The 24,107-nt window shown below is 49.4% G+C and overlaps 1 protein-coding gene across 3 annotated transcripts; it reads left to right on the top strand.

The window, feature by feature from the left end:
• Nucleotides 1-8,307: 8,307 nt before the first annotated feature.
• LOC310922679 (non-histone chromosomal protein HMG-14A) lies at nucleotides 8,308-16,577 on the top strand. Of its 3 annotated transcripts, none has more exons than XM_083883415.1 (7): nucleotides 8,308-8,375; nucleotides 8,947-8,990; nucleotides 10,157-10,186; nucleotides 10,828-10,857; nucleotides 11,318-11,368; nucleotides 14,523-14,666; nucleotides 15,877-16,577. In XM_083883415.1, exons 2-7 carry the CDS (start codon nucleotides 8,976-8,978, stop codon nucleotides 15,922-15,924), a joined length of 318 nt encoding a protein of 105 aa, XP_083739541.1. In that variant the 5' UTR covers nucleotides 8,308-8,375; nucleotides 8,947-8,975; the 3' UTR covers nucleotides 15,925-16,577. The 3 variants fall into 3 exon arrangements, with proteins under 3 accessions (XP_083739541.1, XP_083739539.1, XP_083739540.1); XM_083883413.1 differs by having other exon boundaries at nucleotides 8,332-8,375; nucleotides 8,888-8,990; XM_083883414.1 differs by lacking the exon at nucleotides 8,308-8,375 and adding an exon at nucleotides 8,675-8,733.
• Nucleotides 16,578-24,107: the final 7,530 nt, after the last annotated feature.

The following is a 24,107-nucleotide window of genomic DNA, read 5'->3' as shown; positions in this document are numbered from 1 at the left end:
GCCCCGGCTCCTGCCCCGGCTCCAGCCCCGGCTCCTGCGCCGGCTCCAGCCCCGGCTCCTGCCCCTCCCCAGCCCCGGCTCCAGCCCCGGCTCCTGCCCCTCCCCAGCCCCGGCTCCAGCCCCGGCTCCTGCCCCTCTCCAGCCCCGGCTCCAGCCCCGGCTCCTGCCCCGGCTCCAGCCCCTCTCCAGCCCCGGCTCCAGCCCCGGCTCCAGCCCCGGCTCCTGCCCCGGCTCCTGCCCCTCTCCAGCCCCGGCTCCTGCCCCGGCTCCTGCCCCGGCTCCTGCCCCGGCTCCTGCCCCGGCTCCTGCGCCGGCTCCAGCCCCGGCTCCTGCCCCGGCTCCAGCCCCGGCTCCTGCCCCTCTCCAGCCCCGGCTCCTGCCCCGGCTCCTGCCCCGGCTCCAGCCCCTCTCCAGCCCCTCTCCAGCCCCTCTCCAGCCCCGCTCCCGCCCCGGCTCCTGCCCCGGCTCCTGCCCCGGCTCCAGCCCCTCTCCAGCCCCGCTCCCGCCCCGGCTCCTGCCCCGGCTCCTGCCCCGGCTCCTGCCCCTCTCCAGCCCCGCTCCCGCCCCGGCTCCTGCCCCGGCTCCTGCCCCGGCTCCAGCCCCTCTCCAGCCCCGCTCCCGCCCCGGCCGCTGACCGCGACCTGAGGCACAAGAAGTCAGGGGTGTGTGGGTGGCTGTTTCTGGGTAATGATGTTTAGAATTAACAATTTTCCTTTTAAAACCGATTCCAGCGCGGAAGGTGCTGCCCAAGTGATGTGCCAGCCCGTGCCAAAGGACAGGTGGCGTCCAGAGGAGTTCTTCGCGTGCCTGTGGTTATTGTAAAGTATCTTATACACACATACAAAAGGTATCGAATCCCTCACATTTTAATTGTTATAGTCGTGGTGACACGTTACTGAAGGAAATTTATATCCAGCACCTGTCTCCCACTTGCATCTGGTACTCCAGCTATTTCCTCATATAAATTTTATTATCTATTCTGATAGCAGGTTCACAACAAATGGGGGATATGTACAGTTATAAGCACAGGAAGCTACAATTTTACACCTACAAGCTAAGATGAAAGCAAGATGTTTGTTCTGCTCTTGGCAAAAAACGAGGTGGTGTTTCTGAAATGAGTTTTCCAAACAAGCGTTCCTGTTTCAAATTATTAGTTTTTCTAACAATAAAATACTATCTTTAAAAAAACCCATTGAATTAAAAACAACTGAATTAAGTAATCTATATTCGGTTTATTAATTTGCTAATAGTAATGGAAAGAAAACTGTTTTGAGGAGGACACGCCTCAGTTTGATATTACTTATGATACTTATCTGAATCTTTGAAGCAGTCACGAGTTTTAAGTATGTTTGATAAAGCAATAAACCAAGATTTATTGAGGATGATGGTATGCCATAAAAATTCCCTGGCTCAAGGAATTTCAAAATTCATTAAAACAAATGGTGTACTTTCTAATCTGTTTAAAACAAACTGAGTCAAGTCCAGGAGATTAAAATTCATCAGGGAATGTTTCTTCAGTTGTGTTTGTGCAGCCCCTTTCCAGCTGCTTCGGAAACACCCTGGGAATTCCTGCTGGCTCCAGTGTGTAACCTGATTCATGGCAAGGAAGGCAGGAGGGAGAAACCACAGCTTGTCAGAAAGGAGGACAAAATGCAGGTGGAGAATGGGAGAGGGAAGGTCACTTGAACTTTGGGCTCCCTTGCCACATTCCTGGCTGGCTGCCAGCTCTCCTCTCCTTGGAGACTCGGGATCAGCTCCTCAGAGGTGAGATCCACCTGGAGTCAGCTGCACCTTGTCCTCCTGCCTCCTAAAGACGCTGCTATCATCGTTACTCTCACAAGTGCACTCCAGGAGGCATTTTATCTTCATGAAATGAGATTTATTAAGTTAAGAGCAATATAGGAATCAGATATTGTTGACACAACTTGGTTTTCTTGAGTCATAAAAGTAAATTTTCTACTTTATCGGTGGGAAATTGTTATGTTTTCTATTCCCACGCTGCTCCTGTAAAATTCACGGTGTTTTTGTTTTCACTTGGGAAGTGAAGTGTTTTGTTAAACACTTGGGAAGCTAGGAAATACCCTTCTCAATGTAGACCAAAAACCTAAAGCAAAATGACCAAATTTTAGCTGCTCCCAAAAGGGAAGACCAAGGGATTGGCCATCCCAGAGTCATCCTGAGATTTCACACTAAATTCTGCCAGTGATGGCAAAGATCCTCTTGCTTTTTCCTTAGAGCACAGGCAAGGATGGAGCCTTCTGAGTGCTGGCAAATTCAGCTGTTTTAAAAACGGAACTGTAGGAGAATCCCACAATGAAAGATACTGCAGTATCAACTGCAAATTCCCTCTTGTCCAAGAGGTCAGGAAGAACGTGCTCCCACATGCTCCACAGCTGCTTTGTAATCACGGAGAGAAATTAATCCAGAATCCACCTGTGAGTAACATGAGGCTGTGCCTCAACAGGAAATCAGAAATCCATCCTTCATTCCCAGTCTCAGCCTGGCAGGAACTGGAGCCAAAGCACAAACTGCGACACAGAGAGCGTCTCCTGGCTTTGCCCGTGTCCTGCTGCATCCTGTGCCACGGGAAGTGGAAGCTGCTCCCCTGCTCCAAAGACTTTGTGGGAGCACATGGAGATGTCCAAGAGATCTTCCTCATGCGGAAACTCGGCAAAGCCAGGTTTCCTTGATTTAGGAGTGATTGTGGCAGGCACAGGGCAGAGGGGGTCAGTCACAGGGCTCAGAGCGGGAACTGTTTTCCCCCTCTGCAGTGGAACCAGTGAGTGACATTACAGTGCAGCTGCCTCAAAACTGCCCAGCCCAGCCCAGCACTCACAGACCCGGCTCAGCCCCCCAGTCCCGGCTCAGCCCCCCAGGCCCGGCTCAGCCCCCGGGCCCCGCTCAGCCTCCCCAGGCCTGGCTCAGCCCCCCCCAGGCCCCGCTCAGCCCCCCAGGCCTCGCTCAGTCCCCCCCAACCCCTGCTCAGCCCCCCAACCCCTGCTCAGCCCCCCAGACCCGGCTCAGCCCCCCCAAGCCCGGCTCAGTCCCCCCAGTCCCGGCTCAGCCCCCCAGGCCCGGCTCAGCCCCCCCCCGACCTGGCTCAGCCCCCCAGTCCCGGCTCAGTCCCCTCCAGTCCCGGCTCAGCCCCCCAGGCCCCGCTCAGCCCCCAGGCCCCGCGCTGGCTGCCGGGGCGCGCCCCCTGCCGGCGCTCGGCGGTACCGCGGGCAGGCCCGGCCCGCTCCCCTCGGCCAGGAAGGAGGAGGAAGAGGTGGAGGAAGAAAGGGAGGAGGAGGAAGAACGGGAGGAAGGAGTTGCTTGGGGCTCTGTGGCACACTGGAGGCCCGGGGACGTCCGCGCTGGTGCCTTGGGGGGTGGGGGTCAGCAGTGCTTCCAAAGAACCATGGAATCACTTAGGTCGGAAAAGCGTTCTGAGACCCTGGATCCAGCCGTTCATGCAGCACCGCCAAGGCCGCCTCTAACCCATCTCCCCAAATGTCACCTCTACACAGTTTTGAACCTTTTCAGGGATGGTGACTCCACCACTTCCCTGTTTTGAAGACAATCTCCCATCCAGAGCGGGGCTGGAAAACACACAACTCCTCACTTAGCATTTAATCCCTACTTTTCCTTGTGCTCCAGACTGACCATCAATCATCCTCCCAGCCCTGAGCCAGCAGCCAGCCAGGGCTCTGGCAAGTTCTGTGCCTGCTCCTGAAGGGCAGAGTTACCCTGGAGTACTCAAAGGAAGTACATGGAAAAGAATACTACAGCTGCAAGACTACAGATACCTCCAAGGAGTAACAACTTCCCACTGATCAAGAGCAGATCTAGACTGGGTGCTAGGAAGAAATTGTGCCCTGTAAGGGTTGTGAGACTGGGGGTGACTGGGAGTGGAATGAGAGGACCTTTAAGGCTCTTTCCCGGGATTCTGTGATTCTATGAAGTGAAACATAAAGATAATTGTGTAAAAATCGGAGTTTGACACACTACTTACAAAATATTCAAACCCACAATAAGTAATTTTTTCAGTCTTGGCAGAAGCAGGAGGCCTGAAAGATGATTTCTAATACCAGTCTGCCATGGAGGGCTAAGAGGAACATGCAGAAAAGACAAAATTGGGGCAGAAAACCACAGTGAGTTTTTTGCATGTGTTTGTGGAGGAGGAGGAGGGTGGGGAGTTCCCAGACAGGAACTCATGAGCTCGCCTGAGGATCTGTCTCGCACCGAAGCATCGGGCTGGGGTAGAATCAATGGACACAGCGAATAATAACAACCTAACCATTGCCAGATGGTCCTCCCTGCACCCCTGGAGTGGGTAAAACTGCTTCCACACACAGCCTCAGGACACGGATGGTGCTCCCAGCTTTTACAATCCATTCCCAGGGACACTCAGCAAGCGAGAGGGTTGTGACCAAAAAAGCTCAGCAAAGTTTCACAAACCATCCTACCTTTAGCACTGATTTTGAACTTACTTTATTAAAAGCCTTCCCTCAAGCCATTTGAAAATTCCCAGAGAATTTGGGAGCAAGCAAGTCTATGAGCAGACCTTTTGACCAAAGCTGACTCAGTCCTAGGAGACCCCAAGGCCTCTGCAAAGCCCAAGACTGTGAATGCAAGGGGCATCTCCAAGAATGTAAAAATCCCCAACACCTTATGGCAGGCAGCAGATAATGATTTGCAGCCCCACTTCCTTCCTTCCAGAGCTCACAGCCAGTGGGAACTGCAGGTTTCTCATGGGATGGGCTTGAGAAAGGCAGGATTTAGTGCTCAGAGCGCAAACTATGTTCTGTCCAGCCCAGTCCTTGGTCACAGGGAGCCAGGGCCAGACAAGGTTGTTGGCAGATTTCAGGATTCTGTCTTCCCTCTGTCAGGGCAACCACCCTTGAAGGTCCAGTTGAGCAAAGTGTCCTAAAACAGCATTAACAGAACAACTATTCCTGTTATTTGGGCTGAAAATCAGGTATCTCATAGAATCTCAGGATGGTTTGGATTGAAAGAGACCTTCAAGGTTATCCAGTTCCATCCCCTGCCATGGACAGGGACACCTTCCACTACCCCAGCGTGCTCCAAGCTCCATCCAACCTGACCTTGGACACTTCCAGGGATGGGGAGTCCACCTCTCTGGGAAACCTGTGCCAGTGTGCTGTAAGTGGAAATAGACATTTCCATTTGTTTTCATGCACCAAATCTGTGAATAATCTCCTTTGTGTTCGATGAGGAAACACATTTTCTGGTTTAGAATTCCTGGCTGAACATCTGTCCTAGAGTGGAGTGCACCAGCTCCCAAAGGTGCCAGCATTTTTCTGTTGACTATCAAGGGAGTCCAGACAACCCCAGTGTGAGCTCCTGCTTTGGGATAGATGCCCAAAGCTCCCTGGAAGTCATTTTTGTATCCTCTTACCTGTGTTTTGTGTTTAATACAATTCTGGAGCATGTATTTATCTCCTTCATTATCGGGAACCAGGTAAGAAGCTGTAGCTAAGCCAAAGATTTTACTGAAGCACAGATAAACAGACTCAGTGAGAATCCTAAATTCCTCATCCTCATCTCCCCAAATTAATAAGCTCTAAATGTTTTATTGCAATCAATACTGAATTTGACACAGAAATCAATTTCTACCCAGGACAAACCACAGAATCACCCAGGACAAACTATAAAATTAACCAAGCACAAACCTCTTCTGTAGATCAATAATCCACTCGTCCCAAAAGTTATATAAAATAAGGCAGAAGGACACTTCAAACACCAGGTACAGAACACAAAAATGTGTTTTGTGGTATTTTGCCACAAAAATATGTATTAATATTACTGTTCATATGTGCCATGACTATGACACATTCAGAATCCTAATTTCCCTTCCTCTGAACTCGTGACTGTGGGGCTGTTGCACAGTTAAATGAACCAAGCTGAGAGCAGAATGTGAGGAAAGGAATATCCTAATGTTCCAATCCCCATGAATTTTAGCACAAAAGAACAAGAAAGGAACATGTATCCGACTGCCTGTTCCGGAAGGTGAGAAGTCAATCACCCAAGAGCGACTTAGGTCTGTTCTGCCTTTTTTCAGGAATGTCCTGATCTACTTCAGTAGGAAAACATTCCTGAAGTACTACAGATGTCTGATATCAGGAGCAGGCCCTCCTCCTCTTCAGGACACTCCCAATTTTCAAACCATTCCTCAACATTTGAGCATCACTCTCTAAGTTCAGTGTGGGCTGTTCAGACTGACCATCCTGCGCTGGTCACTTTTGGTTTGATGAAGTCCCATGTTTCTATTTGCAGACTGGAATGGTTTTGCCTCTGGAGTCAACAACTCCTTACAGGAAGAGAATTCAAATCTTAGCATGGAATTTTCTCATTGAAAGTGGCACATAAAAAGAAGATTAATTTCTGATTCATTGCTTTGATTTGAGATGGTTCATAAATTCAGTTTTAGGTGATTTTGTATGGAATAAAAAATGCCAGTCTGGGCAAAAACATCCAAAAAGTCACATGTTACAAACTGATACTCCAGAATAAACTTACTCTCCTGGTTACAGCCAGGTCTGTTATTTCCTGAATAGTTACAGCCATTTATACTTGCAGCATAACAGCCTCTCACAGCAGTTTATCCTGTCTCTTTAGAGGGAAAACATCTTCTCACTAATCATTATTTAGGTCAGTTTGTGATTTAATGAATTTTTTTTCTTTTAAATAAAAGTGTTTGAGAAAATGTAAAGGTGAAAAAGAAGGCAGAGCAAATATAATGCAAAAATCAGTTGCGGATTTTAAATCTGTGCTTCACTTGCACATTTTGATCCAAACTTTTGGTTGTGCAAATTGTTCAGAAGATGCTGACAGACCCTTCAATAAATTCCCATTTTGCTTCCACAAAGATTCTCCCAGAATATAGAAAAGATGACAGAGTAACTGCAGGGACACAGGACAAACTTCCTGAGGCAACTCAAGCACAAACCTTGATGGTGATGGAGAACTTGGAGACCAACAGCTCTTGAAATGTGTTCCAGGCCACATTTAATTCAGAGGATGGAGAAAACTACTAGAAACACTATTTAGAATATTGATTAAGGCAGGAGAACTTGCAGGAGGCGTGACTGAATTTGGTTACATGGTTACACTGAGGCTGGAAAATGCCCTTCCCATAATTCAGGAGGCCAGTCAGACCATCCTTAAATAATTGGTGTGTTTTAACAAAATAATAATGGCACTGATGGATCAACATTGACTGGAGGAAGGGGAAGAAGGGTGGCTCCGTGGACGGAAAATTGCTCAGCTTAACTGCAAGGTGCAGGAAGATAATAAGCCATTGACATCCCAGCCCTTGGAGAGGGAGGTGACGTAAAAGGTGACAAATCAAAAAGTCACCACGAATTTGTCGAGAACTGGGGAACAGCTGTTCAGGGAGCAGCCCTGAAAGGGATCCAGGGATTACAGGGGATCAGGAAGAGTCTGAACCAACATGGTGATGCTGTTGCTGACTCTGCAAATGCCATGCTCAGATCTGTTACCTAATTAACCTGATTACTGAATACAGACCTGGACAGGAAGGTGGAGCCCAGAGGAGCCCAAGAATGACAAAAGGTTCCGAAAATATGGCCTATGAGATCATGAAGCCTCCAAGAATTTGTTTAGTCTAGAAAAACCAAGTTTTAGGGAGAAAATTATAATATTATGTGAAACAATGCAGTCTGTAAAATGTTATTGGAATTTGATGCTCTTTGGATCTGCTGGACACGGCACAAAGAAGCTGAAATTCACAACCAAAGTACAGTTTAGATGATGGGGAAAACTTTGGCGGGTTAAGGCTTTTGGGTGCTGGAACCAGCCTTCTAGGAAGATTGTAGAATCCACTTTATTCTGGGTTATAGAAAGGTTAAATAACCTAGGTTATTCTAGGTTATAGAAGGGTTGTCCTGGCCTTGGGCAGGAACAGTGACACCTCAGAGCCGCAGCTCCTGCTTCAACCCTTAGTGCAAAGTGCTTTGGTCCTGAAGGCGGTATTAACACACCTTGTGCCTTCCCTTTGGAAATACACAAAATAGATGGTGGAGGCACTGCCAGACATTTGCAGCTCTGATGGAAACGAGAGCTGGTTTTCCTTAATCCACGCCGAAACCCGAGACTTCACCCTGTGAGCACGCTCAGGCCCGCAGGCCCCGCTCGGGGCCATCCTCAGCGGCGCCGGCGGAGGTGCCGGAGCCCGACAGAGCCCCAAGCGCCCCGACCGACCATCCCGGGGCAGTTAAACCGCCCGCGGGCCCCGCGCGGGGAAGGGCTGGGCCGGGCCGGGCCGGGCAAAGGCCGCAGCCCCTTCCCTCCCTCCGTCCCTCCGTCCGCCGGCCCAGAGGCCACGGGCGGGCCGCGGCCCTTTCCAACAGGTACCGCGGGGCCGTGAGGCGGCGGCGGCGGCCGCGCTCCCGCAGGCCGCGGGGCCGAGGCGGCCATGTTGTGTTCCTGCGGCCTGCGGGAACTTTGCGGGAAGTTTCCGGGGCGGCGGGCGGCGGGCCGGGCAGGGCAGGGCAGGGGGCGCGGGGCCCCGGGCGGGCGGGCGGAGGCGGCGGCGGCGGGGCCGCGCTCCGGGTCGCGCACACGCGGAAAGCGCGCGGCGCTCGCGCTTACGGCCGCCCCGCCCACGCCCCGCCCCCGCGCCTCTCCCCGCGCCCCCATTGGCCGTTGCGGCCGTCAGTCAGCGGCCGGGCCCATCTCGCGCTCCCCATTCATGCAGTTTGGTTGCGTGTTGGTGTATTTTACTGTTTGCAATAAAGAGGGGGGGATTTTTTTTTTTGTTCAGTTTCTGCCGCAATTAACTCTTGGTCCTTTAAACATCTTCCTTTTTATTTTTGGGGTTTTTTTCCCTGTCTTTTTTTTTTTTTTTTTTTTTTTTTTGCAGGACGGTCGGAACAGTTTTTCGCCGCTTCCATTTATTTTTCGATATCTTATCTCTATTAGGTTTTGCAATCAACTATTAAGGTGCAACTATGCCCAAAAGAAAGGTAAGTACCAAAAAAAAAAATAATTACAAAACGAGGGAAGGCAGATGGGGAGCGAAGGGGGAGAGATTAAAGCGGCAATCGCGGAAATTTAGCTGTTAAAAAAAAAAAAAAAATAGCGCGCGCGCGCGTGTGTGTGTGGAGTTTTTTGGGGGTTTTTTGGTTGGTTTCCCTTTTTCTGCATTTTTAATTTTCGGTGCGTGTCCTGTAGCGGAGCGGGGCGCGGAGGGCTGGGGCTCGGGCGGGCAGGGCGGCGCGGCGAGTTCACTTTTGGGCTGTTTTGTTTGGGCAGCGAGAAGGCTGGAGCACGGTGTCTCCATGCTGGATTACAAACAGCCATAGCGCTGTGCTGCCCCTGTGGGGAACGCGGGGCGGACAAACCCCCCCAAAACCTGCGCCACCACCCCCCCGGAGCCCCCCACCCACCTCCGCCAGCCTTTTAATCCCCATCGCGCCATTCCCGGCCGGATTCGCCTTTAAATGTCGCCTCTTTCTCCTGCGTTTGCCTTTGTTCTCTTTTTTTTTTTTTTTTTTTTTTTTTTTTTTTTTTTTTTTTTTTTTGCCTCCCACTTCTTGTCATACCAGATGGTTGTGCAATGGTAATTTGGGGCCATTAGGCGGCGCAGAATTTGAAACTGGCCTTGAAGGAAAGCGGGGAAAAGGGATTTATGGCCGTAGTCAGGAACTTTGGGGTGGCGGGAATGTGGGGCGCCCCCCCCTCCCCTCGCAGCGCGGGCTGGGGGGGCGGGGCGGCGACGCCGGCGCCTTTAAGTCCCCGAGGCCCCCGCCCCGAGGCGTTCTGACCCGGCCCAGGCGCCTCCCGGCCCGGGACGGGGCCGCCGGGGGCCTAGAGCGGCTCGGAAGGGCTCGGGCGGGCGCGATCGCCGCGTCCCCGGCTGTCCCTCATTGTCCTTGCGGGGCCCGCGGCGACCTTGTTGTGTGAGGGGAAATTGGCGGGAACTTTTCGAACTCGGCGTGGTGACGTAGCAGCGGCGGCCGCTGGGCATTGTGGGAGTTGTAGTCCGTGAGGCGGAAGGCGGGGGGTAGGCCGCCATTGCCAGGGGTGGTGTTGGAGGGCCCCCCGAGCCCCCCCCGGCTCCTCTCGGGGCTCAGGCGAGTCACAGAGGACGGTGCTGCCTTCTCACCTCAGTGTCTCCCTTTCCTTGCAGGCTCCAGCTGAAGGCGAGGCAAAGGAGGAGGTAGGAGTTGTGTGTGGTCCTCACTCCAAGAATTCCTGTGGGCCTCTGCAGAAATTGGGAAGCCCAGGCAGCTCATGAGGGGTGTTCAGCTCCTGGGGGCGGCCTGTGCCTGGTTTCAGGGTGTTCAGGGCCATCACTGTCCCCTGAGGTGGTGCTGGGGGTCCAGCAGCTCCTCTGGGCTGAGGTCAGGGACAGGTTCTGGTGGGAACGTGCCCCTTTTAGCCTCACAACTCCTGCAAGCAAAGAAACTTCATCCCTTACCGTGTCAGCAGAGTAAAGTAGTGGCAGCAGAGAAGTGCTGAGCAAAGGTGCACTTCTAGGAAATCATAGAATGCCCTGAGCTGGACCTACAAGGATCATGGAATCACAGCGTAGTTTGGGTTGGAAGGATCCTAAACTCATCCAGTGCCACCCCCTGCCACAGGCAGGGACACCTTCCACCATCCCAGGTTGCTCCAAGCCCCATGCAGCTTGGCTTGGACACTGTCAGGGATGGGGAGGCATCAAGGCCCTCACCATAATGCCCATAATTTAGGATTTTTGTGGGGTCTCATGATGCCATGTTACTTTGGGGGGCAGTTATGGGAAAGCTGTGCTTTATGTGCTCTCTGAATTTTACTGACATGTCTTTCCTTGTGCAGCCAAAGAGAAGGTCAGCCAGACTATCTGCTGTGAGTATCTGTATTTATCTTTTAATATTTTATCACTTGGGATGGGGACAGTTGAAAATAAACTGTTGGGGTTTTTCCCCCACAACTGAGAAAGGCACGCTTAGAGTATTACAGTATTTAAAATTCCCATTCCATGTTTCCATTCCCTGAACATCCCCACATCCCAGGCTTCTCCCATGAGATACAACATCTGTGATAATGCACATTCCATCTGGGCACAAGTATCCAGAGTTAGGGAATATTGATTCCAAGATAGATTTGTTCCCTGTAGGACTTCTCCGTACAAATGCTCGTAGCTCTGTAAGTCACCTGCTCTCTCCTTTGCCTGGTAATTTGCCCATTGATTTTTCACAGGGCCAACAAATAATACTCAAAAGTTACCAACATAATCCTCATGAAAAAATAAAAATAAATATTTATTTCTGGTGTTCACCTGACCTATTCCTTGTGTTTTTTGCAGAAACCTGCTCCACCCAAACCGGAGCCAAAGCCCAAAAAGGCAGCACCTAAGGTAAGGGTCTGGAACTGAAGTTGTGTTTTCCTTCTTGAGGTTTTTACAGGGATAACTCCCCCCACAACTTACCACTTTGCTTATTCATAATTACCCTGAAAGCTTTAAGATGGAATTATGTGAGCTGAAAGAATGGGAAAGACATAATTTTATCCAATTTTACTGAAGGAATGTGGTAAACTGAGCAGATCTGAAATCCCTTGTGGTGAGGCTTTGCTGCTGTTTTACAAGGCCATTCTGAAGTTTCATATAGTGCATTGTTGGGAAAATGATGCTTGGAATAGAGATCAGAGACTCAATTAGAGGAGGCATTGAAAATTGTGCTTTTAATTACAGTTTCTTACTATATCTCCATTCTGAGGCCCTCTCTGCAGTTAGTTATCAGTTTATCACATTTTAATCACTCAGAGTTCTAGAGACCCCTTCAGCTGGATATTTTTGGAAATGTCAAAAACATTGGCATGTCTGACAGTATAATTAGAATAGAAACTTTTTAAAGCTCATTTTTAGTTTGGAGCAACAGTTTAAAATTTCAAAGGGGGCAGTTCTGCAGTCCCTGAGGGATTTCTTTCCATCCCCTTCTTATCAGACTTCCCAGCCATCACTTTGCAGTGCTTTTTAGTTAGATTTTTCTGTAAACATTTAGGATGTTCAGCTAAAAAACCCCCAGACAAAAACAATAAACTCCCCAGCAACAAAACTGCAGGGATTGTTTTTCACCTGTTCCCATCATAAATTTTCCGTGTGGTTTGGGATGATGAGGTGGGCAAAGCACAGGGGACAGAGAAGCTTTGGTTGCAGAGGGAGATGATGGGCTGGGAAAAGCAGGAGCTCTTTCCTTTTCCTTTGGAAAGGCATTTGCAATTGCCTGTGGCCCAGCAGACTTCCAGGTGAGGGAACTGTTCCCTCCACATCCTGTGTGGAACAGCAGAGGTGCCATGGGAAAGACAGAGAACCCCAGGTGTCGTTCTGTGCTGAGCTCTGTGACCTCAGTGCTGTGCACAGCGAAGTGTTCCCGTTCCATCTTGCCGTGCAGCTGGAATTCTGGACCCCATTCCTGTCTGGATGGAGCACTGGACTCTCTGCACTGCACTTCCCTCTGGTGGCAGAGCAGGGCCAGCTGCTGGTGGCACACAGAGCAGGGCAGCACTGGATCAGCCACATTATTTTATTCGGGTTTTTTTCTCAAGTTTGCTTTTTTATTTCTGTGAAAATGTCGTGGGGTTTACGCACCAAAGGTGCCTGAACTGAATGTGAAAAGTTGGAGGAACAGGGATGCAGGAGTTTAGGTCTGTAAGGGACTGGCAAAGCTTTGTTTGGGCCCCCAGTGCATAACTGGGTGGTGTGGTCTGCCTTTGGGATCATGCAGGTATCCCCTGGGAGCTGTGCCTTGGGAGTTGCCCCCAGCTGGACTTGGGAAGTGTTGGAAGCCAGGACACTTGAGCTCTCCAGAGCTCCTCAAACTGCATCCAAACCTGTGCAAAGGGTGATGGAGTAAGAATTGTGGAGGCATTCTTAATTCACGTCTGCCCCAAGTGTTTTATTTGAGATCTGGGAATGGTTTCCTGTGTGTCAGAACATATTTCACCTGTTAAATTTTGCCATCTTGAAAATCATGGAGCTGGCAAAGTAGTTTTGTCACTTCTAAAATGCAGGACAGGATAATTGAACTGTTGTTGCCATTTCTAGGTCAAAATTACTGAGGGAAATGAACACAATGCTGTAGCTGAGGACCTGTTGTGTCCTGTGGGACTCTTTATCTCCAGTCAGTCCAGCCATGGAAGCCAGTTTTCCCTGGATTCTCCTCCAATGCTTTCTAGAGAGGGACTTTTCCAGCACAGAGAATTGGTTTTACCTCTGTTAATTCTTTGTTGTGGGTTTTTTTTTTTTTTCCCTAGGATAAGGGAACAAATAAGCAGTGCCATAGCACAATTGTAATGCTAAATCTCAGTGCCAGATAGCACCAGGATACTGGGTGTTCCCAAGGCAGGGAGTCCTGACACCACACTGTAGAGGAGTTTTCCAGGTGGGATGAAATCCCTCAGATTGAGGAGTGAGAGGTTAGAGAGGAAAGAGACCCTCACTCACTGAATGAACTTGACCCCATATTAAATTTTCTGCATTACTGGAGGATTTACTCCTAATTTTTGTGAATTTTTAATAATTGAAGACTCAGGTGACTTTACCCCTTAATACTCTTGAGTTTGGCCTTAGCAGCACCTTTTTAAGGTGAATTAACTGTGCATTAATAACTGAGGGATTGAAATAAGAAAGTAAACTTTTTTGTAACTCTTTGGTAATTCGTAGTCACTGAGACGAATCTCCTGAGTGGATAAATGTATATCCAGTAATTTTCATTTATCCTCACTCAGCTGTGAGTAGATCTTGCAGGGTTTCTGGTTCCTCTCTGGGAAGTAGGTTAATCAAGCAAGGGGCTGAGGCAGAGCTGTTGCTTATTGGCAGCAAGAGGCACATCCTTGGAAGTGAAACTAATGAGGGTCAGGTATTTGGGTCAGGATCTGACCTTGCCTATGGAAAATTATTACTACAGAAGCATCAAGTTCTGGGGTTTGTTTTGATTTAGCCTGATCCACCTATAAGAAACTGCACTTAAATAATAAATGCAGCTCTCTTGTGGTTAGCAAAGTGATGCTGTTGAGCCCCCAGTTTTTCTGGCGTGGAAGTGGTTTATTATCACAAGGAATATTTCTGGCAGGGAAGGGGGAAAGTCCTTTGCCTACAGCTTTTTTTCAGTTTTCTAAATAGATACTGCTGCATTAACAGCACATCTGAGTATTCTGGTGTTTGCACATGTTGGTTTTGTTCTGTGGCTGCCTTTCAGCAGCAGGGCAGAAGCACAAGCCAGTTCAACATTTTTTAGTTAATTTAATTGAATGCCTGTTTAAAATAAGAATTCTTTTAACCCCAGCCATGGCTGCTTTTTATATTCTGCACTTCCCTGTGCAGAATATATATCCCACATTCCGGATAGACAGAAGGAAAACATTTTTCCTGTGAATCTTTGATCTCATCTTTTTCAACAGGAATTTTGGGGAGTGGAAGGAGGTTGTGCAGAGAGTTTTGGAGTTGAGAACATGCTGATGTACAAGGTGGAAAATAGGATTTAATATTTCACTGTCTGTTTTCTTAACAGAAAGAAAAGGCAGCAAATGATAAAAAGGAGGACAAAAAGGCAGCAACAAAAGGGAAGAAAGGAGCCAAAGGCAAAGAGGAAACTAAGCAAGAGGATGCTAAAGAAGAAAACCACTCTGAAAATGGAGATACCAAAACTAATGAGGTACTTTAGCTGCATTAAAGCTGGGAACAGAGCCAGATGTGCTGGAAGTGCAGCTGCAGGAGCTCTGCTGGGCTCCAGAGGGTGGGGGGGTTGCTGCCACACTGTGAGGACAGAGCAGCTGTGGTACCTGCCCAGGAGAGCCTGCAGGAATGGCCTTCCCCTCCCAGCTCCTTCCTGCTCTGCTGGAGCCCTTCCACAGGTGCTGCCTGCTGGCCCTGGCCCCTCCTGGGGCTGCCTCACAGCAATGCCCAGGTTTGAGCAGCAGTGGAGCCCAAGGACATCACCACCCTCCAGCCCTGAGCTGGCTTTGCACAGCCCCTCTGGACTGCTGGGTTCCTCTGCTGCTCACCACGGCTTGGTGCTGAGCCAGAAATCTGGTTTTAAGTTCTACACAATTCTTTAAAACAATTATCTGCCTCAGAACAATTCAGCAAGAGATTTGCAAAGTAAACTCGATGTTGTCTCTTATCTGCAGCCTCTTCTCACAGGTCCCTGCTGTGGCAGCTCCTTACCTCAGCTGCCTTTTGCTCTGTCCAGCTGCAGGCTCCATCAGCTGCTGAGGGATTGTCCCAGCAGATTCCTTGCTGATAGTGGAGCAGTGTTCTCTCAGGGCTCTCTTGGCCCACGGCACAGCCCGTTGTGTTCTGTCACTGACAGTGGTGTCTCTTCAGGGGTTGGGTGTCACCATCCAGCCAAGGGTCCTTTATTCTTTCATTTCTAAGCCAAGATCAGGAGCTGCCTGGTTAAAGCACTGCATGGCTAATGTGCTTCAGAGGGGCTTTGAGGGAGCTTTGCAGGTTTGGTGTGTTGACTTGAAAAGTAAAAGCACATTTTTAGAGAGAAAGGTGAGAAGTGATTTCCTAGAGTTCAGACAGAGCGGGATTGTGGTTGATGTGCAATTCTTCCGGTGCCCCGTCATGAGGGTTTGAACTTCCCCTAACATACCACTGATCCAAATTAAATACATTCCAAACCTCTGCCTCTCTTCAGGGATTTATTCCAAAATTACCTCACTAATTAATACTCCTCTGTTTTCATTTTAAGCATTATCAGCACACTCTTGTGTCAATATTTTCTGTGCATTCCCGTCTATCCACACAAAGCCTTGTCCATGTCTGTGTTAACAAACTGGTGTCTTTTTGATGCTGGTTAGATTGGAATCCAATAGCATTACCAGTAATATTTCTGTTCTTCCCAACCCCTTTTTTAGGCACCAGCTGCTGAAGCATCTGATGATAAGGAAGCCAAGTCCGAGTAATGTTAACCCTGCCCTATATCTCCATCATTTGGTATCCGTACCTCCATGCTGTATTGTTAACAGAGAGGAATATTTTTATCAACTATTTTATAAATGCAGGTTTTTTTAGCATGAATTTAATTATGGAACATCTTCATCTCGGTTACTTGGGAATTAAATCCCTAACAAACAAAACAACAAAAAAAAAAAGTCATTGTTTTTAAATTTTGTGATTGTAATAGTTTGTATGGTACATGGAAAGAATAAGTGGTGGTAGCTTTTGACTTCTGTCAGTGTGTCCCTTTTTGTGTAAGTCATGCTTACAGACTTCAGATTTTAATTTTTTCCCTTGTATGTGTTGTACGGTTTCTTAAAGTGGGGAGGTCTCAAAACAAATAACCGTGTGAAACATTCCAGTGGTTCTGTGGGTTGCTTTTATAAAGAAGGTGAGCTATTTTCATGAAAAAAACCTAAGAGCTGGAAATCTGTTGTTTCCCAAATGTAATTTTATTTTGTCAGTTTTGAAAAAAAAAAGAGAAAAATAAATAAATAAAAGTGTAATCCTGTTTTTAAATGAAATACAAACATTTCTTTTCAAAAAGGGCAGGTTGGTTGTATGTACCCACTGTTAGGAATTTTGCTGGATTTATCTTAATAAAAAAGACTCCTCAAAAGCTGATTGTGGTTTGTTGCTTGTGCTGCTGGAAAGCTCCCAAATTCCAAGGAGAGCTGCAGTTGGGAGAGGGAGAGCCCATGGAGCTGGAGAGCTTTGGGCTTTTGGCTGGGGGTCGAGCCCCTCTCTGCCTCAGTTGTGTGACTTCCCATTAATCCAGGCTTCCTTATTCTGGGAAAGAACTGGACCAGGCCAGTGAGCTGGGCTTAAGGCCCAGTTCTGTTGTTAACAGCTTTTTGTGCAACTTTATCAACTCCTGCTACAACCTGCCTTTATAGAAAGTCTCTTCACATCCATGACCAACTACAGGATGTATTTAATAAGAAGAAAAATGTCTGCAATGCAGAAACCTCCTCTCTCTCATTAAATTGCTCTTCAGCCCAGCAATGGGAAATTCCAAGAGCTTGAATATTTTGTGTCCAAACCCCAAACAGCATCTCAGTGAGAGTGTCTCAGATTCAGTGGGGTTCAGGATCAGTCCCTCAGGGCTACTAGAGGATGTTTAAATGTGGATTTCATTTTCCAGGCCTGAGGCACTGGGGATTTTATTCCTGCTGCTCCACCTGTTCTGTACAAATGCTCAGGGCTAACTGGGCTCCAGCTTCCTCAGCAGTGAAGGTGAGGGAGTTCTGAGGGGCCTTTTCCTTGGCAGTGTATTCCCTTCATCCAGCAGAGATTTTGGAGCATGCTCTGGTCTCTCCTCCAGTGAAAACTGATGGAGCAGTAACTGGATTCCCCGTGCCTGGTGAAAGTGTGCTGAGATGTGGGTAAAACCAGGGAGACTGAACATCCCAGTTGGAACATGATCCAAACAGTAGTTCAAATGTTCAAACAGTTCATCCTGACTGACATGTAAAATGATTCACTGAATTTCCACTCTACAGACAGGCTGGGAGAGCTGTGGGTGTTCAGCCTTGAAAAGGGAAAGCTCTGGGAGACCTTGGAGCCCCTTCCAGTGCCTAAAAAAGCTATGAAAAGGAGGGAGAGGGACCTTTGATACAGGAACATAGTGAGAGGACAAGGGGAAATGGTTTTAAACAGAGGTCAGGGTTAGATGGGATATTGGGAAGAAATTCTTCCCTGTGAGGTGGGGAGGCCCTGGCACAGAGTGCCCAGGGAAGCTGTGGCTGCCCCATCCCCGGCAGTGCCCAAGGCCAGGTTGGACAGGGTTTGGAACAACTTGGGATAGTGGAAGGTGTTCCTGCCCATGGCAGGGGGTGGATTAGATGATCTCTAAGTTCCCTTCCCACCCAATAATTCCATGATTCCATGAGTTTAGCCAGCAGTCAGTGAGACATTCCAATGGGCCACTACTGCTCCAGAGACAGAATGCATATTGGAAATATTTTAGATGTGTGCTATTTCCTACCCCAGTGGTTTCTGTAAAATGGCTTCAAACAGGAATCCAGCCGTGCAGGAAGGTGAAGCCCCTTCTCTGAGCCCTGGTGCTGTGGGATCATCTCTCTTTGTCTCCAGCCTTCAGTCACTGAGCATTTATCTCAAGCATTGTGATTTAAGCAGCAGACACTAAATATAGTTGATATTTTCTTAGCACAGGATCCATCCATCTGCCAAGGTACAAACACCCTTTGGAATGAGGTCACTGTGATCCCAAATTGTGTCTCTCCATCTGAGTCCAGAGGTTGTTACACAGAACATACAACTGAGTGTTTGGTTTTGGTTATTTCTTTTTTGAGTGCCAGGGTGGGAGTTGTTCTTAATTCTATAACTATTGTTCTAATCAAATTCCTCTTTCAAATAAGTACAGAAAGTTGCCCAAGAACATTTTGCTCAAATTCATAACTTTTCGAAGCCATGGGGTATTGAGAGAGTTGCACAACTGAATGGATTGTCTGGTTTATGCCAAACCCTCCTCCACAGCTGTCCTGGTGTCTAGACACTGGATCCAAGGCCAGCTCCATGGCAGCTCCCAAGCTTGACTTATTTTGTCTGAAAAGGAGAGGTTTTGAACTCTAGAGTCAACCTACTTCTAGGTTTATTTGGAATTTGGGGAGAAAGTGCCTTCCCTGAGGTCCTTGGCTGGCTGTTCCCTGTGTTCTGGGTGTTACTGCATCTGATGCTGGTTTAGGAAAGATCCACAGACTCTGCTGTGGGTCTGATTATCATTATTCATCTTAACAACTGGGGACCTTGAAGATGAAATGGAGAAGAGACTCATGAGTGTGGAGTTCTGAGGTGGTGTTGTGGGACAAGATTTGAGTGTTGGCACCACCCTGCCACGGTGAGGTGCCCATGCAGCTTGTCAGGATGAGAGGAGATAGCCTCAGGTTGCACCAGGGGAGGTTTAGGTTGGATATTAGGGGGAAAAAGGTTGCCCAGCCCTGGCACAGCCTGGAGTCACATCCCTGGAGGGATTTAACTGTGGATATGGCACCCACGACATGGCCAGTGGTGGCCTTGCCAGTGCTGGGGGAACAGTTGGACTCAATGGTCTTTGAGGGCTTTTCCAACCTAAATATTCCTGTAATTCCATGATCCTGCTTTTGGGGCAGGCTCCCAGAGCAGCAGTGTCCTCACACAGTGTCCTCAAAGGATCTACAACAGAACTGGGCAAAGATTTGCTTTTGTTTGCTCAGACAATAAACCCACTGAAAACCACTTGGAAAGCACTGGTCACTGTTCCTGGGAGGGATGGGGAAATCAGAGGAGGCACCTCCAGACTTCATCCTGGTCTCCACTATCAGCACGTGCTGGAACAGCACAGGATTGGGAGGGAAAAGGCACAGCTGCCTCAGCAAGCAGAGAATGGAAATCACATTGAGGTCCTTGGAATGTAAAAAAAAGGGGGAAATTGGGGAAAATATAATTTAAAAAAACCTCAGGCACATAAAAAGAAGGGGTTTACAGGTTCATCCCACATCTACCTTTGCTCCTTCGAGTGAAGTGACTGTAGACAAAAAAAGAAGAAAACCCCTCTGCTCTGAAGCCAGGCTGGGAGATCTGGGGGTGTTCACGTGGAGAAGGAAAGCTCTGGGGAGAGCTCAGAGCCCCTTCCAGTGCCTGAAGAGGCTCTAGGAGAGCTGGACAGGGACTCTGGACAAGGGATGGAGGGACAGGACAAAGGGAAATGGCTTTAAGATGAAGGAGGATTGGATTTAGATTGGTCATTGGTATGGAATTCTTGCCCATGAGGGTGGGGAGGCCCTGGCACAGGCTGTCCAGGGAAGCTGTGACTGCCCCATCCCTGGGAGTGTCCAAGGCCAGGTTGGACAGGGCTTGGAACAGCCTGGGATAGTGGAAGGTGTCCCTGCCTGTGGCAGGGGGCAGAACCAGAGAATATTTGAGGTCTCTTCCAAACCAAACCAGTCTGGGATTTTGTGACACTCCAACAGGTCTGATTGGCAGATCAAGAGCAGCTCCCTGGCAGTTAATGGAGTAACACTGGTGTTAATCTGATGAAGGGGAAAGAAAATTTAATCCCTGCAATGGAAACGATGGCTCCTCCCCCTGACTGTCCCAGTGGTGCTGCTCCTTTCCCGTGCAGCTGCCGGGAGCCCCCGCTCTGAAACTTGATGCCCTGGAAGGGCTCCAGGAGCCGGGAACACCCCGGGCCCGCCGCTGGGCGGCTTTCGAGGAGCGTCTGTCCTTGGAGAGAACAATGGCAACGTGGCTTCCAGAGACTGTCCCAGTGCCCGGAGGAGCCGGAGGTGGTCACAGCATGGCAAGGGGACAGATGTCACTGGTGACTCGTGTGGCCATTGTCCCCTGCTTAGGAAGGGGTGTGATTGGGTTTGGGCTAGGGTGAGTCAAGGAGGGGATGGGGGAAGGATCAGAACTGCTCCCACACCTTCCATCTGTTTCCAGAGAAGCTGTGGCTGCCCCGTCCCTTGCAGTGTCCAATGCCAGGCTGGAGAGAGCTTGGAGCAACCTGGTCTCGTGAAAGGTGTCCCTGCCCAGCAGGACATAGAATGAGATGGGCTCTAATGTCCTCTCCCACCCAAACCACTCTGTGGTTCCATGATTCTATGATCTGCCCTGATTTACCCACCTCTGCTGGAAGATGACAGGGAGGGGCTGGTGGGAGAGGATCCCAGAGGAATGACACTTCCTCCTGCAGCACCAACCAGGGAATCACTGGAACTGTGTCAAATGGAAATGATGTCAAGGGATTAGCGTGAACTTCAGGCTGAGGTAACACCTGAAAGCACTGAAAGGAAGTTGGTGCTGATGTGATAAAAAAGGGAAAAATGGCAAATTGGAAAGCTCTGTTCCTAAGAGTGGGAATCCAATTGACACCATAAAACTCTCAAAGGCAACTTAATACAATTGGACACATCTTAAGCAATTCCAGACGTTCTTAAAGGGGGGGGGGGGGGGGGGGGGGGGGGGGGAGGAAGCATAAATAACACAGAGAAAAATGCTGGATTCAAACCTAAACACAGAGTGGTCAAGACCACTTCCCCCTCCCACTCTCAGCAGCATTCCCAATAATAAGGGGGCTCCAGGGCACGTCTGTTTCCCTTTGGAAGTGCCTCCCTCCCGGCGAGTGAGGTGTGCTGCCTCCACTGGGGTGAAGTGTAGCACAAGCCTGGAATTCTCAAAGCTGCTCCAAAGTTATCCCAGAGCCAAAATCTCACAAAATCGCTGAGGTTTTGTTTGTTTAACATGAACAATTTGGGGAGGTGGGGGGTGGAAGTGCACTTCTTGGAGCTCAAACCAGATGTGCGACATCCCAGCCACAAAGCTCGGGCTTCTGCGCTGTTTGTTTTCCCCCCAGGAAGATAAAAGGAGCTGTGGAGAAGGTTTGGATTGCGGCAGCTCTCGGATTTCACCCTGGCTCCGGGGGCGCTGGCAGAGGCTGCTCTGGGGGACCACAAACGAGTTTTGCTGTTTCATGGATCCGTCCCTGCTGCTCCCCTCGGAACACGGATGGAGTTGGAGGTGGGCTGTCCCTAAGCCTCAGGCTGAGCCTCAGCTTTCCAGCAGACTGGAATTTTGCTTGGTTTGGTTTCTTCCTTCATATAAATCCAGTGTCATGGAGGTGCTGCCCAGAAGTACTTCCCCAAGTCACGGTTCCATTTTGTGTCAGCTCTGCCAGGAGAGAAAGGCCAGAGACACCCCTATGGGCCTCATCCGAGGGCAATCCTGCAGGATCTCTGTCTTCTCATAAATCCTTCCATGCTGCCAAAAAAGTTCCAAATCCAGGCCAAACATTCCCTGCTCTGGTTTCACCACCCATGTGGTTACAGCCTGGTTATCAACAGAAATCTTGGAGTAAGCCCTGACTTCCCTGCTCCCTGTTTACTCCTATGCTCCTCTATACCTATCCCAGCATTACCCTGGGAATAATTAAAATAATTAACAAGTGTAATTAACTGTTGGAGGGGAAAAGAGACTTTTAGGACATTATATCAGCAACAATTAAATAAATTACCCTTTTTGTCTTGCAAAGAATTGACAGACGGGGCGGGGGGAAAGGAGGTGGGATTTGTATTCCCTGGTGCAGTGGCACAGGGACAGTGAATAGGGGTTGGTGGCTCTTGTGTGGGGACACAAAGCAAACAAAGAGGCCCCAAATGAAATTACAGAGTGGCAGATGCAAAACGAACATATTTCACACAATGAGTAATTAAACCATGTAACTCATTGCCCAAATGGAGCCCAGGAATTGTAATGGCTTAGGAAGTGATTACACCAATTCTTGGAAGATGATCCGGTGGGGCTGTGGGACACAAAGTCACCAGTGCAGGACCAGCAACCCATGGTGGTGGGAGAGGACCTGGAACTGCCCCTGGCTCTGGACCTCTGGAAGGAGCTGGGGGGTGAGTGGACAGAGGTTTGGTCTGAGCCCCTCCAGCCACATTCTGGACACTCTGAAAAGAGGAAAACTTCTCTGCTGTCCACTGTATGTGGCTGTTGGTGGGGACAGATACATGGCATGGATGTGTCCAAGGTACCACCTGTGTCCCTGCCAAACCCTGTGCCACTGACCTGGGCTGTGCACATCCCCCTGAGCAGGTGTGTTATATTCTCCATTGGAATATGGCAATATTCTCCAAATATTCTCCATTGGAGCTGAATTTTTCCCAGGAATAAAAGGCCACCACAGCGTCCTGCCCTTGGCAAAACTCCTCCCCCAAATGCCACCTTAGAGCCCAGGTTTGCGAGGTGCTGCTGGTGCTGAAGGTGAAGTGATGGCCACCACTGGGCTGGAGAAGGGGTCCAGATTCCCAGCTCCTAGTGCTGCTCCATTTGGGCTCGGGAATTATTTCCAGCCCCCTTTTTGGCCCATCTTGGCTAAAAATCTCAGCTTCACTTGGTGCTGTAGCCTCTGGTGGTAGTCCTGGCTGGTGGTGCTGGCATGGCTGCTCTGCACACGCAGAGAGGTCATCCCTGGGAATCTGGGGCTACCCAGCTGCCTGGGGTGACGGCACAGGGATCAGGAGCAGGTACCAAGCTCCCAGGCTGTCACTGGATGTGGCACTGTGGTGGTGGCTCAGCAGGGCTGGGGGATGGTGGCAGCAGCTCTGTCCCAGCTCCTGCTGCAGGAATGCCCAGCAAAGATGCACAAGCAGGGACCAGAGAGCAGCCAAGGCAAAATGTATCCATGATTCTCCTCCATCACTTGGAAGTGTGATGTCCCTGCAAGGGCTGGAACCTTCTGGAGTGCTGGGAGCTCACCCTGCCTGCCCCGCAGCCTCTTCGCTGCAGAAATTTAGGGTGACAGGAACAGTGCCTTGTGTAACCTGTGAGGACAGGCTGGGAGAGTTGGGGGTGTTCTGGAGAAAGCTCCAGGAGACCTTAGAGCCTCTTCCAGTGCCTAAAGGGGCCCCAAAGAAAGCCAGATAGAGACTGAGGATAGTCATAGAGTGAGAGATCTCCTGGCCTCAGCAGCCCATGACATCCTTGGGAGAGCAACAACGTGCCCATGGCTGCAGCAGGAATTGGTGTATTTGTGTATAGTTTATATGTTTATGTTTTATACATATCACAGATTGTTTTGCATAGGAAGGGACCATAAACCCATCAAGTTCCACTCCCTGCCTTGGGCAGGGACACCTTTCACTAGCCCACGTTGCTCCAAGTCCCACCCAGCTTGGCCTTGGACACTTCCAGGGATGGGGAGCCACAGCTTCTCTGGGCAATATTATTGTATTATCAATAATATACATAATATTAAATATACGCCTATACCTCTCTATAAAATGTGATTGTAGGTGCCATGTTCAGATCAGGAATATCTCTGTGGTGGAAGCTTGTTGTTGAAGCTTGGGGTTGATGTCCCGGCACCAAGGGCTGTGCACCCCTTCAGTGAGTATCCCCAGATGACCCACAAGGTCCCCTTTCCCTCAGCAGGCACAAAACCTGGTGGTTTTGGTTATTCCCTTGTTGGAGCCCTTCATTCTCCATCTGACTTCTCTCAAGAGCTTCTCTCAATGACAGAACCAGCGGTTCCAGCTCTTTTGGCGACCGCTTGCTCCAGGAACCTCAGGAGTTTCATCAAAAGCCTAGATGGATTTCGGGTGTCGGGTTTTATTCATTCCAGCATTGGCTGACAAAGCCCATTACA

The sequence above is a fragment of the Zosterops lateralis genome, assembly GCF_965231275.1.
Source record: "Zosterops lateralis genome assembly, chromosome: Z".
Taxonomy (NCBI): domain Eukaryota; kingdom Metazoa; phylum Chordata; class Aves; order Passeriformes; family Zosteropidae; genus Zosterops; species Zosterops lateralis.
This window is presented reverse-complemented; position numbering and strand designations above follow the sequence as displayed.

Coding starts and splice junctions, on each gene's coding strand:
- LOC310922679 (XM_083883415.1), top strand. Junction 10,187..10,827: donor AAGGCGAGGCAAAGGAGGAG/GTAGGAGTTGTG, acceptor TTCCTTGTGCAG/CCAAAGAGAAGGTCAGCCAG. Junction 11,369..14,522: donor CCAAAAAGGCAGCACCTAAG/GTAAGGGTCTGG, acceptor TTTTCTTAACAG/AAAGAAAAGGCAGCAAATGA.